This window comes from Carica papaya, chromosome 3 (assembly GCF_054855325.1).
Source record: "Carica papaya isolate Zhongbai chromosome 3, ASM5485532v1, whole genome shotgun sequence".
NCBI classification, from domain to species: Eukaryota; Viridiplantae; Streptophyta; class Magnoliopsida; order Brassicales; family Caricaceae; genus Carica; species Carica papaya.
The window spans coordinates 9,588,446-9,606,123 of NC_142311.1; the positions used below are offsets into that span (position 1 = coordinate 9,588,446).

At 35.0% G+C, this 17,678-nt stretch overlaps 3 protein-coding genes across 4 annotated transcripts; 2 read left to right on the top strand and 1 right to left on the bottom strand.

Annotated features, from left to right (window-relative positions):
- Positions 1-1,633: 1,633 nt before the first annotated feature.
- On the top strand, positions 1,634-7,378 carry LOC148266675 (B-cell receptor-associated 31-like protein). The gene is made up of 2 exons (XM_088215606.1): positions 1,634-2,034; positions 6,768-7,378. Exons 1-2 carry the CDS (start codon positions 1,752-1,754, stop codon positions 7,124-7,126), a joined length of 642 nt encoding a protein of 213 aa, XP_088071732.1. The 5' UTR covers positions 1,634-1,751; the 3' UTR covers positions 7,127-7,378.
- Positions 7,379-9,690: 2,312 nt separating this feature from the next.
- Positions 9,691-11,872, top strand: LOC110811533 (S-type anion channel SLAH1-like). The gene is made up of 2 exons (XM_022038057.2): positions 9,691-10,972; positions 11,485-11,872. The coding sequence occupies exons 1-2, from the start codon at positions 10,064-10,066 to the stop codon at positions 11,743-11,745; spliced, it is 1,170 nt and encodes a 389-aa protein (XP_021893749.2). The 5' UTR covers positions 9,691-10,063; the 3' UTR covers positions 11,746-11,872.
- An 87-nt stretch (positions 11,873-11,959) lies between these two features.
- LOC110811575 (Transcription initiation factor TFIIE, beta subunit) lies at positions 11,960-17,463 on the bottom strand. Of its 2 annotated transcripts, none has more exons than XM_022038112.2 (6): positions 16,991-17,463; positions 16,342-16,615; positions 13,821-13,952; positions 13,582-13,698; positions 12,365-12,724; positions 11,960-12,281 (listed from the first exon to the last, which is right to left on the bottom strand). In XM_022038112.2, the coding sequence occupies exons 2-5, from the start codon at positions 16,606-16,608 to the stop codon at positions 12,383-12,385; spliced, it is 858 nt and encodes a 285-aa protein (XP_021893804.1). In that variant the 5' UTR covers positions 16,609-16,615; positions 16,991-17,463; the 3' UTR covers positions 11,960-12,281; positions 12,365-12,382. The 2 variants fall into 2 exon arrangements, with proteins under 2 accessions (XP_021893804.1, XP_021893803.1); XM_022038111.2 differs by having other exon boundaries at positions 16,342-16,619.
- Positions 17,464-17,678: the final 215 nt, after the last annotated feature.

Genomic DNA, 17,678 nt, shown 5'->3' on the forward strand with positions numbered 1-17,678 from the left:
AATTTTAAGGGCATCGATTTTCGGATGCTAGAGTTAACTAAGATATGTGTGTTAAATGCATAGATCTGTAGTACATAAAATTGTTGATTTGCAAACAACCATAATAAACAAATTACCAAACCTCATTTTCTTATATTAGGATGCACTTTTAAACAATATTACTATCTTGTATGTTATAAACAATATTTCTTATATGATTACGTAGGTTAATATAATTCATTTAGAATCTTATTTGGTTTTAAAATGTTTGGATAAATAAATAAAAAAAATATTGGCTTAATGTTTAGAAATTGAAAAAATAATGGATAAACCTAAAAATGAGAAAAAGTGAGATATTATTTTTATTTTTTAATAGTTGACTCTATATGTATGCATATATAATGTGAGGAGTTAATAATAATAAAAGAAAAGAGAAAATAATGGTTTGGTTGTTTTACTAATTATTATTTTTCAAAAAAAAAAATTAGTTATTGTTTTATATTTTTGCCAAATTAATTTCTATATTTTTCAAAAATTCGATATAATTCATTTTTATAACAAAAATAAACATTATTAATTTAAGATGATTCGTATCATATTTACTAACACATGACAAATTTTTATTCGTTCGAATATTAATTAATTGCTATGTTAGATATCACATGATATTTGATATTATATTTTAATTTTGACTATTTCTAAAAATAGTAGAGGAACTATCGATTCTTTCATAAAAAATTCTCTGAATCTCTTTATATAACCATTTCAGTTATAAAATTTTCAAGTATTATCACCTCCAACATCAATAAGATACATCGTTGTTTCATGCATGAAATATAAAGATCGCTATTATCATAATCATGTGAAGGAGCACCGTGACTCAACACAAATGGATAGGTGATTAGATAAACTTTCTTAAATCTATCTCTTTAAATAAAAATTTTTGTCTAAACCTGTCCGTAAAATTAAAATTCAGTTTTGTAAATTTATATATACATAAAAATAAGAATGATCATTTTTACAAAATTCTTGGCGAAGAAGTAGATATTGACGAAAGTGAGAAGATTAATAGAAACATCTTAAATATTGACGCAACCAAAAGAAAATAAATTTGGCTATTTGCTAATTGAGATGAGGAAGAAGAAGAAGAAGAAGAAGAAGGTGGCTTTAAGCTTTCTGGGGATTTAGGAAAATTAAAAATTTTTATTTTTTTTTTATTTAAACGAATTTAAATTATTTTAAACTAAAAAAAATATAATATAAGGTATAACGTGATATCTTATATTATATTTAACTAATATTTATATTAAGAAAAAAATATTATGTATTAATAAATATATCACATGATATTTTAAATCAATATATTTAATTTTTATTATAGAAAAGAACTAAATCAAAATTTTTATAAAATTACGTGAACTAATTTAATATAGAATAAAACATGAATTAATTTGAATAAAAATAAAAAATTATAGAGGAGATTGCTATTTTAGTAAAAGAAAAAGAAAACACTTCTTTTTTTGAAAAAAAAAAAAGAAAGAAAGAAAACGCTGAACAAACGCGGTGGAAAGGGTTGATTCTTCAACGGTTGATGGCCGACACAAGAATCGAGACAAAACCATGTGCGAACGTGGTGAATTACCATTGGTTCAGCCAACGGGTTTCACTGTGAAAAGCTACACCCCTTCTCTCTCAGCCCGCTACTAGAAGCTACTGCACGCAAAAACCAACACCATCTTCCATCTCCTTTCTGATTTTCAAACAACCCGGAAATGATACAGCTACTCTACACAGTGATCTTCGCCGAGATGGCGCTGATCATGACCCTCCTCTTCAAGACCCCTCTAAGGAAACTCGTGATATTGAGCTTGGATCGTGTCAAGCGAGGGAGAGGCCCTGTCATGGTCAAGACCGTGGCTGCCACCGTCTTCGCTGTCCTCCTCTCCAGCGTCTACAGTATGGTCAAGATCCAGCAACGCACCATCGAGGCCGGAGCTATCAACCCAACGGATCAGGTCCTCATGTCCAAACACATGCTCGAAGCTTCTCTTATGGGTAATCGCTCATTTTCCTTTTTCTTCACGTTTGTGCAAGTTTTCTGGAAACATAATAAAAATTGGAGAGTTCGTTACTGTTCTATGTTTGATTGATGAGAAACTGATGGAAGAGAAGAAAATGATTAATTGATTTTCTGGTTTTGGTTAAAGCAATAAAGTGTATTGCTCGCTTAGTTATCCCTTGAGTTCCCCTGTTTTCTTCGGTTATATGAAAATTTGATATGCTGTTCTTGATTTTGAGATGCGGCTATGGGGAAATTCTCTCGCCTATACGAAGCTGCTTGTGATTGTTTTATCACACGCAGGCTTATTTTTTGGATCCGGTTAGAAGTCTTGATCTTCTGTATGAGGATTCATTCCTTTGTTATCTACATTAGTTACTGGGTGAACAAATAATATAGATATGATTGATATGTGCTTTACCCTACAATGCTGATAATCTTGTCATGAGTGTTTGCTTTTGGCCTTTTTCACGCACAGCTTCTTGGCAGAGGAAACTAATGTACCAATCTTGTGTTTGGTCCGAGATGATTTTCTTTTAATGTTCCTGCTTCTATAATGCAGATCAGTCTTCTGTGATAGAGTTATTTTGATCTGTTAGACCATTAATTTAGTGTAGTTTGCTTGTTTCTTAATCGTTTAACCTTGCTTGCTGGCTTATGTTGCTTTCTCTGTAGTTGTTGTTTCCCTGGTTTAGCTTGTTGAATGGGTTAATTTTTTCATCTAAAAATGATTTTTTAAGAAATGTGTTTTATCTATCATTACTGAGTGATTAATATCTGTTTTTGGCTAGTTTATCAACCATTACTGACTAATGAAAGTCTGTGTTTGGCTTGTTTATCCAGTTTATCTGGCAAAGTCATTGTTGATTAAATTTGTTAGAAAATAAGTTTGTTTTTAATGCTAGCTTGTATTTGTTCCCTGAAGATGATAATATCATCTTTTTTGGCTGCAAATAGTGGCTATAACATTTGATATGCTCAAGATAGACGTCGAAATCTTAACATATTACCTGGTAGGCATGTTCATAAATTTTTTCTTGGTATGTATTGAATTTAATCTGGTTGCTAAGGAATTGCTAATCCAGTTATTTCTTGTTGAGCAGTGTCCTTGGGTTGCCTCTTATCTCAATTAATTGCATACTGACTAAATTGTTTTCCTTTTATTCTCTCAGTTTATTATTAGCATCTAAATGAAGCATGCATTACTTCTTTACTGCCCTTTTGACAAACTAAAAGTTTTTCTGATTTGATGGACACATAAGAGAGGAAAGAAACTTAATCTGGTTAATCAACACTGTCAAAGTTTTGAATTTAGCTTGTGCTTTGCTTTAAAATAGTTTACTGTTGGACCTATTAAATTAGTGTTGGAGACAATGTTGGAATTTTTTCTTTTGAAGTTTTTGATATTTGCTAGAAGTTTTCTACTTATCTTTATAGTCACTTTATTTTTTAAGATCTGATCTTGCAGGAAGGCATTAGTAAGTTCTTGCAGTGTATATAGTTCTGTAATCTATGCATAATACTTCTATATATCCTATTGAACTTGACAATCTAAAATCCAGATGATAGGCGAGGATGAGAATAGAAATAAGGGAAGGAAAAAAATGTATATTCACCTAGTTTCTTCCTCAAGAGTGGTAGTAGCATTGCTTGGAGCAACATGATTGAAAAGTTTTCATTAGTTTTCTTCTACTTGCAAAAATGCCAGGTTCTTGCAAGTGCATTAGTTGGGTATTTACATGCTTGGTAATATATCTTTAATGCTAAGTTTATTGCACATTAGGAATGTAGCTTTTATTTTTATAATGCTAATGATAGGTCCCAGTCAGAAGTTAAAGAAAATTGGTAAAGAAATTCTCTTTGGGTGAGAATAAACTACAAGATTTTAAATTAAAAAATTGCCTGACTCATAGCTTCTTCATTCCAGCTTTAAATACACGAAAGTGAACTGAAAAATCCCTACTTTTAAGTAATTACGACAATGGAAAAGAGTATGAAATCGAAAATAGGATAATAGAATCAACTGCCTTGACTGGGTCCGTTACAACGGCTATCTTCCCCACGTTCTACTACTACAAGTTGTAGTGTAACATTACCTCCTCCTTTTTCAGGAACCTTGTCCTCAAGGTTCAGAGACATGACTTGAAATAATGGCTGTAAAATCATCTCTAACCTTTTCCATTGACTCCAGTTCTATCCTTGGAATGAATCACGAAGTGAACGAAAATTGCAGCTTCTTTGTCTTCCCATTACAACACATGATGACTACTTAATTGGATGGGGTGCAGTACTTGTTCAACTCTGATAAGTGACTTCAACAATTTATATTTATATATATATATACATATATATATATATAGGGAGAGAGAGACAGAGAGAGAAACAGAGAGAGTTTTATAAAAGGTGAGTGTCCTTTCCATGTAAGTACTAGATCTGTCGTTCTTCTTGTTATTCCTGATAACCACATCTTCAACTTCCAACATGTTCTGCCTCCCTTCCTTCCCTGACCTGTTTCTTTTTTTTCTTTTTTTTGCTTTTCCGGTCCTCTCCATCATCCCCATTCTCCAACCCAATACATTTTTCTTATTATCCAACTCATGGCAGCAAACGAACTTACACCCCTGGCTCAATATTCGAATCGCTTGCTTCTGCATTTCAGCAAAGCAATCCCCCCATTTCTCCCACCAAATTCTGGGATGGGGTAATTTTGCCTTTCTATGGCACTGTCTGTGAATAGAGTTGGGTCCATGGACTGGTACTGTATCAATTGTGAGGTACAAGTCTTCTCCTTGTCATCACTCAAGAAAATGAGGTTGGATATTAATTGTTTAATCCAATTGAACTGGAGATCAGCTTCCTTGAATTTCTGGGCAAGCAAGATAGATGGGTTAAGAAAAGCTGCAGTTTCATGAATTGGAAAGATTATGTCTTTTCTGGCTTCACAAAACAATCCCTATATGATTTGGTAATGAGCAGAGTTAGGTGTATTTTTGGCCTCAACGTATTTAGCAAGGCTAGTCTCCGTCTTCTCCAACAGTTCATACCATGATCTGAACTTTATATCAGGTATTATGGTGCAACCAGTTTTGTTTAAAGATTGCTTCACATCTTGGAAATACTCCTCCATTTCTGTCACCACTTTTGGAATCACGTGAGATTTCAGAGTTTCATGGTCCGGCAGTTGATAAGGAGAGCCAAATTCTCGTACCATCTTTACGAAATTTATAAAGAACAGTGACTCCATAAAATCATCTGAAGATTCGGAATCTTTATGCCTACTTGTAGCAATGAACTTGGCAAGCATTTTGTCCAGTGATTCTTTATCCTTGTTCTCTGTGTCCATGACTGCTTCAGCACCTTGTGATACCGGTAATGAGGAAGCGTAGATAATCGCCTTTGACATGAGTATTTCTCATTTTCTTGGTAGCTTAGGGCTTTGAGTTGCAGAAAAATTTTGTGCGACCAACCCCGTCCGTGCTGCAACAGATCTCCACATCTGTCTCGCAAAAGCAAATGTTTTAGCTTTGATGTAGAAGGGCGGTCGGCTCCTGTCGCTTTTCTCCATGCCGTCGTCGTGGTTCGATTGCGTCTGGCCTGGTTGGCCTGAGACATTGTTGCTGGATCATTCTCTGTTCAACACCACAGTGTTGGTGAGCCGTCAGAGTAGTGTCCTTGAGCTGGTGGAGTCTGTCAGCAAAACTTGCCTCCATTATGCTCTCAAACAGTCCTTGTAACCCGTTCAGACTGATTTTTAGGTTTTCTATTCTTTCTTTGTTGGTAACTATGATTTTGATACTAATTGATAGGTTTCAGTCAGAAATTAAAGAAAATTGATAAAGAAATTCTCTTCAGGTGAGAATAAACCATAAGATTTTAAATTAAAAAATTACCTAATTAATAACTTGTTCATTCCAGTTTTAAATACACAAAAAGTAAACTGAAAAATTCTTATTTTTAAGCAATTACGATAATGAAAAAGAGCATGAAATCGAAAATAGGATAATGGGATCAACTGCTTTGACCGGGTCTGCCACAACAGCTATCTTCCCCACGTTCTACTACTGCACATTGTAGTGTAACAGTTAATGGACAGGATTTTGACTTGATTTGTTAAATTTACTAATGTCAATCATGTCTGTTATTGTCCTGCCTCCGCCTGCAATTGCAGAGAAGTGGTAATAGAGGAAAGGTAGACAGCATGCCTTGGGTGGTGCAAGAAATTGTTGGTTGTGTCTTTTGTAATTATTTATCATTTTACTATTCTCGTTAGACTTTGTTTGAAAATCTATTCGAGTGTTTGGTACGTGTGTGTTGATGCAGTGACTCGCCCACGTGTTCCTGAAGGTTGCATAGTGGCATTGTCTAATGTCGACGAAGTCTCTTTATGGGAATTTTTCAACATGGTAGTCTAGTGTTATGTTGTCTTTTTGATTGACCTATATAGAACAAAATGTCCATTCTGGGTTATTATCTGAACTCCATGTATGGAACAATTATTTGCTCGCTCTTCTGATTCCTTTGTCATTTTGCTGGATTTCTCTCTCTCTCCGTATACTCTACTCTCGCCGTCCAATCAGGAATGCAATTATTAAGTTCTTTTTATAGAAATGCATCAATCTAATTGAGAGAACTGTTTATCCTAGCGTATAAGATGATTACCTATATTTGATTTTGAAGTTATTTTGTTTTTGCCACTTGATTCTCATGGAGTATATAATGTTGAGTGCAGGATTCTTGCTATTTCTCTCACTGATGATTGACAGACTGCACCATTACATTAGAGAACTCCGATTGCTCAGGAAGACCACAGAGGCTGCAAAAAAACAATATCGAAGCTTCGAGGAAGGGAAAAATGGTAACGCCGAGGAGCTTAAAACCATGAGTGAAGAAGTTGCTTCATTGAGGACAAAGGTCAAGAAGCTGGAATCTGATTATCAAACAAAAGTGAAGGAGGCCAGAGCTGCAGAAGCTGAAGTGGAGGCTCTGAAAAAGCAATCCGAGGGATTCCTTCTGGAGTATGATCGGCTGCTGGAGGACAATCAAAATCTTAGAAATCAGTTGGAATCGATGGACAAAAGTTCGTCTTAAACCTGATAGAAAGAAGAACATCTAAACCAACACCTGTATTTCATTCATCTCTGTTGAAAGAGGAAGAAAAAAAAGTATGGCAGGATTGTGACATGAAAGAGGAGATTCGTGTTTTTTTTTTTATCGTAATCTTGGTTGGGAACTGGGATAGGAGGGATGAAATGGATTTGAAAAGGAGAGTGAGTGTGAAGAAACAGATAAGCATTTCATGTATGTATAAAATGCAGTAAGATCAATGTTTTATTGTTTCCAGTCCTCGTTTTAACAATTTCTTGAAGTTCAAAGATTTTGTTATATGGTGGATGAATTTGATATATCACAAAAACATAAAGCCTTATTAATCACTTAGACAAGGTTTTTTTTTTTAAAAAAAAGAGATCAATGTTAATACATAAAACTAAAAATTATATTTTATTTTTTCGTTTAATTATCATATTAATTTTCGTACATTATATATATATATTTTTTAATTTTTAAATATTATTTATTTCAAGAAGAAAAATCTAAAATTAGACTAAAATATCAAGAAATTCATGAAAAATTTATTAGTGACGTAAAATAAAACAAAATAAATTTCATAAACATCCAATAAACTCTTTGACCTACGTTTATATGTTGGTCATGGATGTATGCGTGCATATGCCACAGGTCTTTTATCGACACTTTGGCAGCAAATTTTGATTTTTTTGGCTTCTAATTTGACTTTGATTTTCTTTAATAGCGTCATCTAATGAGCCTACCATATCGTGACATGCGATATGATTATTATTTTTGAATAATAGTATTTCACTTCTTTTTTTATTTTATTTATTTGGATCCAAACAATAAGACTAATTAGACTTATATCAAAATAAAAATTGATAAAATAATATTTAAAAAATAAGTGGCAATTAAAAAAAAAAAAAGTATGAAAATTAGTATAGTTGAAATTATTATTAAGTAGAATAATATGTAAATATACAAATTTGTCTCTAAATATCGTGGAGAAATCAATCCAATCATAAATCAAATATCCAGATGAAAATTCAATTTTATTTACGTATAAAAATTAATTAATTACATTTGAATTAAGGTGATAAGAATACAATATTCCTTGTTTGCCATTTTTTTCCTTTAAACTTACATAATACGTTGGAATATTTATGTAAATTGACCCATGCATGACAACGTCCATATATATATATGTATGTATATGTATATGTGTGTATATGTGTGTGTGTGTCTCAGTTTCTAGGCTTTACGAGGAATCATATAATAACAATGATTGTTGTCTTACGTATCAAACTAATTATAAAAAAAATCAGGAAAATCTCTAACAAGTTTATGCAGTTATTCACATATGAATTTTTCAGTACATTTTTTTTTTTTTCTAATTTTTATAAATTACGCACATAATATAATTAATTATAAATAAGTTTTTATAGTTACAAATAACATATTTAATTTACTTTATGGAAATAAAAAATGTAAACTCAGATTTAATTTACTCTTTTTCCTAGTGATTATTATTATTAATTTTAATCAATTATAATTATCTCAATAAAAATAATTTAACAATTACAAAATATCTATTTTATCTAAAATTTATTATAAAATAAAATCTAATTTAATCATTATAGTCTCGCTGTGTATATTATATGAATAAAATTTCAAGTCCCAAAACGAGAGTGCATATGAAATTTATATATTAAGTATGTGTGTAAGAGAGAGGAGCAGCCAATGGGTGTTCGTTCACTTGATTTGATTTGTGGCCGTGGATTCTACTCATTCTCCTTCTAACCGATAAATGAACCAACTCTAGAAAGGACAAATGAGTGGTTACTCGCCGTGTTTATGGAAGAAGTAAAGTCAGGCCAGCCACCAGCTTATTATATATATATATATATATATATATATATATAATTTGATTTATTCATTCAGCACAAGAAGCAGCTTCGAAATTTCATCCAATCAAAACTCGCTGATTTTTTTTTTTTTATTCATACGTACATTACAATGTACATTTACATATGTATACACACACACACACACACACACACATCTCACATGCAACTACAAACTATATATATATGTATGTTTGTATATATATATATAGAAGTAGTCTTGATTTCACAAAATTAAATACTAATAAATTGGAGATTTTTCACTTAATTTTACCCTAAGAGGGACTTTATTAGTGCATTTGGACTTGACTTTGAGAGATAAATTTTTTTTAAAACTTTTCATTATAAAATTAAGCATGTCACTTTTTCAAATTAGGTCACATTATCCAAATTATATAAATTATTTTGTTTAATTTTTATTTCGATATCAAATCGGATAAACCATATGATGATGAAACGAAACATTAAGTGTTAATTAGGATCATGACTCAAAAAATTAGGTTTTTAGATAGATTTAATTAAGATTATGCTCAAAGATTAGCAGCAGTGGTTCCAGCTCAGATATTATTATATATCTGTACAATATAGAAATTGGAAAATAAAAAAATATAAAAAAAAATTGTAAAATTGGGAAATTGGAAAAGTGAAAAATGTTCTTTTTGATGGGCATGAACTGGTGGAACCAAAATGGATGATGTAACGCGTAGGGTCTTAGCTGTAAAGCCTTGAAAGCCATTCACCCTCCACTTTCAACCCAAACCCTAAAGTCTAAAAAGCTTATCCAACTTGTTTCCACCCTCAGCCGCCACTACTCCTCTGCACTTCGCTCCTTTCACCTCATCAACTTGCTCGGTTTTTTTTCTTTTACTTCCAACGTACATACGTGTACATATATCTACTACGTATATATGTATGTATATGTCCACATTCCACTTCTATATAAACACATAAACCCACGTAGCCCAACCCACTTATCTCCCTTAAGTTATCACCAACCTGCTAGTACATTAATCGGTCTTGTCAGTACTTGTACACTAATTACATACTTGCAAATATGGAAGATCAGAAAACAGTAGCTGATGACTCCCAGATAATCCAGGTTGTCATTGATCCATCCAAGAACAATATTGAACCAGTAAGCAAAGAAGAATCTCGGCCTGTGGAAATCTTTGACAAGAAAACGTCGTCTTCGTCATTATCGTTGTCTGAAATTCTTAAAAGTTTTCATGCAGGTTATTTCAGAATCAGTATGTCTTTATGCAGCCAAGCCTTGCTCTGGAAAATCCTCAGAGACAACTCCACCTATGACGCTCATGCCTTCCGACGTGTCTTCCGAATCCTCCCCTCAGCATCTTTCTCCCTCCTCTGGTCACTCGCTCTCTTCGCGTTAGCCTCACTATCCCTTCTTTACCTCCTAAGATGTTTCTTCCACTTCGAGAAGGTGAAAGCCGAGTTCTTGCATCGAGTTGGAGTTAACTACTTGTTTGCTCCATGGATTTCTTGGCTCCTCTTGCTCCAATCCTCACCGTTCATCTCTCCAAAAAGCACGTACTACCAAGTCCTCTGGTGGGTGTTCATGGTTCCCATCGTGGTCCTTGACGTGAAGATATACGGACAGTGGTTCACGAAAGGGAAGAGGTTTCTGTCGACGATGGCGAATCCGGCGAGTCAGCTTTCCGTGATCGGGAACTTGGTGGCGGCGCAGGCGGCGGCCAGAATGGGCTGGAGAGAGAGCGCGATGTGCATGTTTTCATTGGGGATAACGCATTACGTTGTGCTGTTCGTGACGCTTTATCAGAGATTAACAGGGAGCAGTAACTTGCCGGCGATGTTGAGACCGGTGTTCTTCTTGTTTATCGCAGCGCCGAGCATGGCGAGCCTGGCGTGGAACTCCATTTCGGGGAGGTTCGATATAGCGGCCAAGATGCTGTTCTTCCTCTCTCTTTTCCTATTTTTGTCTCTGGTAATTAATTTCTTAATTATCTTTTTTGCTACGTAATTTTGTTAGATCAGCAAAAAGTGGTTGACTGATTATGACTTTGACAAACTGTGTTTTAGTTTGATTTTGACTTGTGTTATTTGCACGTGGTCCATAGTCGTACGAAACGACAGAAAATACAAAGAAGAAAATCGGCCTTTGATTTTAATATGTAAATATTCCAACATTTTTTGAAACATAGAATTCAAAAAAAAAAAAAAAAAAAAATTGACGGAATATATTTGTCTTCCTTGTTAATATTAAAAAAGAGGTGAGTCTTTGGACTGTGCTGCTTTAAAAGGGTTGTTCAGAATCTTCTAGTTCTCTAATAAAATAATTTTTTAAGTATATATAATAATTATTTTATTATTAAATCACTCATTATATTTTTCACCATAGGGTTTTTTCTTAATTATTTTTTTATTAAAAAAAAAGGTATATAATTATTATTCAATCACTTATTATTTTTCTCCCCTTTGGGTCCTTTTTTAAAACAGGTATCGAGACCAACTTTATTCAAGAAATCAATGAAGAAATTCGGAATAGCATGGTGGGCATATTCATTTCCTGTGTCAATCCTAGCGGCGGCTTCGGTGGAGTATGCGGAGGAGGTGACGAGCACAGGAGCTCATGTTCTGATGCTGCTTCTCTCACTCCTCTCCCTCTTGGTGTTGCTGCTCTTACTGATCTTTACAGCCATTAATACTAATATGCTTACCATTCCTCTCCATGATCCCAAATCTGCGACCAAGCAGTAATATATATTGTATTGTAAATCTATATTATCTCTTTATTCTTTCAGAAATAATACAAGCAGAAAGTTGTATGCTTAAATTATTTCTTAATTGATTCAAGTTTTCCCATTCCTAATTTACTCTCGTTACACTTCAAACTGTGGATGCTTTTTTTCCTTGCTAATTTATTTCCTATAACCAAGTTTTAGTTTTCATGTAAATTCAACAATGACAACCATTATGAAAAAAATAAAATATATAAATATATTAAATGATTCCATGCGGAATAGAATTTGTAAAGTCAAGTGTAATTGTCTGATGCAACATAAGATGATGCCTATTATTTTTCCATATCAGAAATTGAAAGGTCAAATTACATCAGTCAATCTTTTTTCTCCTCCCCCTTGAGCAAGTACATGTTTTGCCAAGACAAAAATAAATGGACTACACAAAATATAGCTGAGGAAAAAATCCAACATGAAGTTTCCACGAATGCTCTGCTTAGATTCGTAACAGAACACAATTTCTACCCACAGCCGCCGAATTGGTTGATTTTGCGTCTGCAAGCAATATATGTTAGATCACAAAAGCCTACAAACACCCGAAAACTAAAATATATAACATATAATATTAAATACTGAACCTTTTCACTTTCCACGTTTCAGGAGTTTCTGAGGTTCTGAAAAAGCTCTGGAAGATGAGCATTGGTAAGCTTAGTCCTCTTGCTAATCTCATGCTTCTTCTTCTTCTGCTTCGGCTTGGATGAAATACCCTGAATCTGGGCAGCAGCTCTCCTCTTTGCTGTGTTAGTTGCAGGTTTCATCCCGTTCTTCTGGAGATCCTTCTCAATGTCCAGCATGTCCCGAGGCAATTCAATATTCCGAAACAGCTCTTTAAGATCTTTATCCACTTTGATAGGAACCCTGGGATCATTTGGATAGGCAATATCCTCTTGAGAATCAAAGTTTGACAGCAGCCAAACCTGACCTGCAGCTTTTAAAGCCTACAGAAGGATAATCCCATGAGGAGCTGCAGAAAAAGAATTAAGCAACCATGAAAGCTTAAAAGCAAATAACATTGCCACCAACTTAACTAAGCAATGAACGTTAATTGGTTGGAAAAAGATGAGATACATACATCACGAACTTGTACCAAGAAAGACAGACAGACAAACAGAGAGAAAGAGAGACAGAGAGATGCACAGACATCACAGGAGCAAACAAATGGGGAGAGGTTATGAAAGGACCAGTTATGAAAACACAATTGGTAAATTGACATGGCAAGAGGAGAATGTTCCTTTATACAGAATTTTTACAGGTTTTAAGATAAGGTAATCTCCCAGTTCACGGGGACCAACTTAATGGACAACAGATGAAAAAGACAGCCATTAAATTGACACAGCAGAAGAGGATTTTTATATACAGAAGTTTCACAACTTTTGAAAGATGGGATAATCTGGCAGTTCGCTAGGGCCAACAGCAAGGAACTCAATTACATTTGACCTATCTTCTTCCCAGATTAATAACTCTGTATCTATATCTTTATCGGACCAGTCACATTAGCATCACACAAACATTCATGGAATACAACAAAAACAATCTGCCAGAGATTCATCGCAACAATTAGCAAACTAATATCCAAATTACCAAAGGCTCATAACATGGGGCTGCATCATGTTATATCCAACCTTAGCTTTGGATGAAGGTAGAAAAATCAATTAAGAACAGAAAGGATTTGTTTAGCTTCAATATAAAATTAAAACTTATAGCATACACTTCAATCGACATGTTCTCATTGCTGAAATAAGAACCTAAGCATAAGGACTTAGAAATTCATCCAAAGAGAGAAATTCGATAATACCTGCAAATCCTCCATGACATTTGGGTATGCATCCTTGAGATCAATGACTGCAATGCCCTCGGGGAATTTCCGTATCAAAACAAGAAGTTGACTTTTATCCTTCAGGTCATGCTTGGACTATAAAATTTAAAAGCACAAATGCCACCCGTCACAATGGTGACAAGAAAGGGAAACTAAGATCTTAAATCATTTTAGAAAGAAAGATTAAATCAATCTTAGTAATGGAGCATAGTCTTAACCTTGTAAGAGAACCTCCTTCCATCATAGTTTACTTTTGGGTTATTCCTCAAACTGTCAAAGACAGCTTTATTGGCATTCGCATCTACATAACATGCTTCATTTATTTGCTCTGGTGTTAGAGCTTGCCTTGTCTGTAATAAACAATAAAATTAAATTGTAATATGGTTAATCATTCCTAATGGCCTTGGAATGCCATTAATCACTTATTCATATAAAATCTGTGCAAAACAAATATGACAGAACAAGGAATGAGAAAAAAATTTAAAATAAAAAGTATAAACAGTCTATTAAATCCTATAGCACCAAAGGGGTGCAGTCCATGTAAAAAAGATATTTACATCTCCATATGACTATCTATGACATGGCCAATATCCTCCGCCCTATACATGCCGTGCCCCAAAAAAATAAAGCCAAAATAATAATACCAACTATCCTTAATTTTAGCATATCACTCTCCATTCCTTCAAAGGTCCTCTTATTTCTCTCTTTCCACACCACCCAAAGAATAGTCAATGAAATAAGTTTTATATATTTTTTCTTTTACAAATCCCACCCCACACCCAAATCTCCTCCTCCACCAAACCCGCTCCTACCTAACTAATGCCCAGCAGACTATAGACCATAGACCATAAATTGTGAACAATAGGACATCATAAAAGAAGATGATTTCATGTCTCAGCTGCTCTTTTACATAAGTAACATGCGTTCACCATAACTCTACCCCTACTCATCAGCTTGTCAATGGTCAAAATAAACTCCCTCCTTGCCACCCAAGCAAAGAAAGCAATTCTAGACAGTGCATTGGCTTTCCAAATCTGTTTACAAGAGAACACCGAAGCTTAGTTGTCATTTGAACCCATCTACGTTTCATATCAAGATTTTACAGTGAACCGTCCATCTTGCTTTGGTTTCCACCGTCATAGGCATCCTCCACATTTATTCTTAACAATAGCAAAAATCTATGAAAATTGATCTTTAAGCTTACCAATATCAATTCACTCATCAATCTAGAATCGGAATTTACTCCCCTTCCCAACTGCCACTTGACATAATGAGAGAATTTTCCGTTGTTTATACCAATCTTCCTCCATAAGCTCAAGCCATGAGAGATGAACACCGAGACTCACAATCCACCCATATCCCCCACGGAGCATCAACCACCCTTTCCAAAGACGCTCCTCCCCCTTCAAATATTTCCACAACCATTTACATGCAGTGCCATATTCATCTCAATCAATGAACAGATGCCCAAACCCCCATATCTCACAGGTTTCTTCACCTCCTCCCACTTCACCAAGTGGTACTTCCTTTTCTCATCATCATCCCCCCAAAGGAAGCGGCATTAAATTATTTCCAATGTCTTTGTGATCTCCACAGGAATAGTAATAGTAAACGCATAATAAATAGGAAGATTAGCAAGAGTATTTTTCATATGTGTAAGTCTATATCCTTTCGATAAGAAATTCCTCTTCCAACTAGCAAGTCTTTTCTCAAAAGTTTCAATCACCGGACCCCGACCAAAATTAAATTATCCACGCCAACCAAGATCCATTGTTATAATCATATAATCACCAGGCAGAATTACTTTATACTCCAAAGGGTTCGGACCACATAAACACAATCTCAATTCCTGCCTCTCTTAACATACATCATTGACCCATATAACCATTTCAGACAACAGGGAAATCCATATGGAAATTAACTCAAGAAAATGCTTATTCCAAATCACCATCCTTTCCACGAAACCATATAAAAAGGAAAACAAGTACATTTACCAGTCAAGTATTAAAGACTTGACCACCACAATTCAATGACCATGAATTAATTCTATACTTTATAGACAACTGCAGAAGAGAGCAAGAAATTCTTGCCGCAACTCAACCTGGTCCAATCAAATCCATCAACAACATAAAGAAATGTAACCAATGTTTATTGGAAAAAGCAACCCCAAAGATTTGGGACCAAAAACGGTTAGCGGTGACCATTGAATAAGTTTCTTCGGCTTGAGTTGGGTTAAAAGCACGGAATGTATTTGCACCATCACCATCACCATCCTCAAATAAAGTATTTTCTACGGTAGCACCATGAATAGCACATAGCAGAGCAGCGCCCAATACACCGACAACACCCATCATATGAAATGGGTTCATACTACAACAACCTCATTACAAGTAATACCAAAATTCGCCTGTAAACAAGAGGAGGTTGCTGTCTTGCATTCACACATGTTTTATCAAATACTGTAGCATACTGTCTGGCTCCTAACCAGAAGTTTTACTTTAGCTACATGACTGTCATTCATGAAAGATAAAATCCTACAAGTCACTGATTCTTAAAGATCTTAGCAGCAGTCAACGATTTTATTGACTGAAAGAATCCAGTATCACTAACTCCACATATCTTTTTTCTAATAGAAAACTCCATAACTTGAAATAAGAAAAAGATACTCAAATTCAGTAATTGATAACTTCTAATATTCAAATTAAATGGAAAAAGAGGGGAGGAAAGGAGAATCCAAACCTCTAGTAAAAGGTCTATGACACGCTTAATCTGAGCACCGACAGGAGCTTTCCTAATGCTGTTGATCTGTTGAAGTCTCTCTGTATCATTAGAAAACTTGACTGCAGGCACTGGAGGCTTTAAATTGGCAGCAGGTGATGCTGCCATAGGTATGGGTTTTTGAGATGAAGGTTTTGATGATCCCGCTTTGGCCGCAATGCTGGTGAGAGTCGATTGGCATTTTTCTTGCTGTTTCTTAAATCGATCTAATTTTTCTTGTAGGGCCATCTGATCTCTACCTACAAATGAAATTGAAAATTAAAAATTTTTACAACCAAATGGGTAACGAGCAAACTAAACAAAATAAAAATAAGGGAATCCAACTGTATCTACTTGTATGCAAGTACAGTAACATTTTTTGATTGGGAAATTTTTTCTAAGTGAATGGGAATTCAGAAATTGAAAAAGAAAAAGATTTCAAGAAATATAAAATATCTATTTCTTTATATTCTGGTTGCAGACCCTTTGTGCTTCTGATATATATTTTTTTCTTTCCTTCTCAAATGATATAAAGAATGTTGCGTTTCAGACAAACTCAACTAATTTCCAAGAAATCGGTATAAGGCTACTCAGAAAGAAAATAAACTCGACTGAAATATACTGAAATTACACAAAAAGATGAACGAATGAAGGTATTCGAGTAAGCCTCGGCTAAGTTCTCCTCCAATCTCTCCTTCGAACCCTAACCGCCACTTTCAAAGTCGTCTTCTTGCTTCTGAAATCCCTGCCCCAAGTCTCTCCTTATTCTTCCTGATCGCTCTTGCCGTTTCTGCTCTCTTATGGATTTTCTTTTCTCACCCTAACGCTCCCAGCCTCGGAGACCCTCTCTCTAGAAACCCAAAAACCAACAACCTTCCCCTCTGTCTTAGGTCTCGCCTTTCATAGCCGAAACTCAATCAGCTTTTCTACCTCGTTCTTTCAAGTTTCGAGTTTTCCTTCTTTTCGTCGTGCTTTGTTCTTTTTCCCTTTATTAGTAGGCCCACGCGTCTCTCTGCCCCAAGATCTGCTGTTCCCTCAAGTTTTTCTTTCTCGTTTCTCTTTGCGCTTTTTTACCCCAGAGACAACAAGAAGATGATTCGTTTCTCTGTTCATCAAAGCAAGAAGGAAGACTTAAAGCCACCCAAAACGAGCCGTTGCACGAATGGGCTGTCCCGGGTCTTGGGCCCGGCGGTCTCGGGCCCGATTTTTGGGTCCGGGTCAGTGATATTGGGCCCGGTTCCGGGGGTCTTGGGCCGGATCTTGGTCTCTGGTATTGTCCCGGGTCTTGGGCCAGAGTCTCTGTGCGGGTCTCGGGCGGG

Excerpts from the sequence above, each read along its gene's own strand:
- LOC148266675 (XM_088215606.1), top strand. The coding sequence starts at position 1,752 with ATGATACAGCTACTCTACACAGTGATCTTCGCCGAGATGGCGCTGATC. Across the intron at positions 2,035-6,767 it reads GCTCGAAGCTTCTCTTATGG|GATTCTTGCTATTTCTCTCA; the intron begins GTAATCGCTCAT and ends TGTTGAGTGCAG.
- LOC110811533 (XM_022038057.2), top strand. The coding sequence starts at position 10,064 with ATGGAAGATCAGAAAACAGTAGCTGATGACTCCCAGATAATCCAGGTT. Across the intron at positions 10,973-11,484 it reads TTTTCCTATTTTTGTCTCTG|GTATCGAGACCAACTTTATT; the intron begins GTAATTAATTTC and ends TTTTTAAAACAG.
- LOC110811575 (XM_022038112.2), bottom strand. The coding sequence starts at position 16,608 with ATGGCCCTACAAGAAAAATTAGATCGATTTAAGAAACAGCAAGAAAAA. Across the intron at positions 13,953-16,341 it reads TCATAGACCTTTTACTAGAG|ACAAGGCAAGCTCTAACACC; the intron begins GTTTGGATTCTC and ends TGTTTATTACAG. Across the intron at positions 12,725-13,581 it reads ATGTCATGGAGGATTTGCAG|GCTTTAAAAGCTGCAGGTCA; the intron begins GTATTATCGAAT and ends ATCCTTCTGTAG.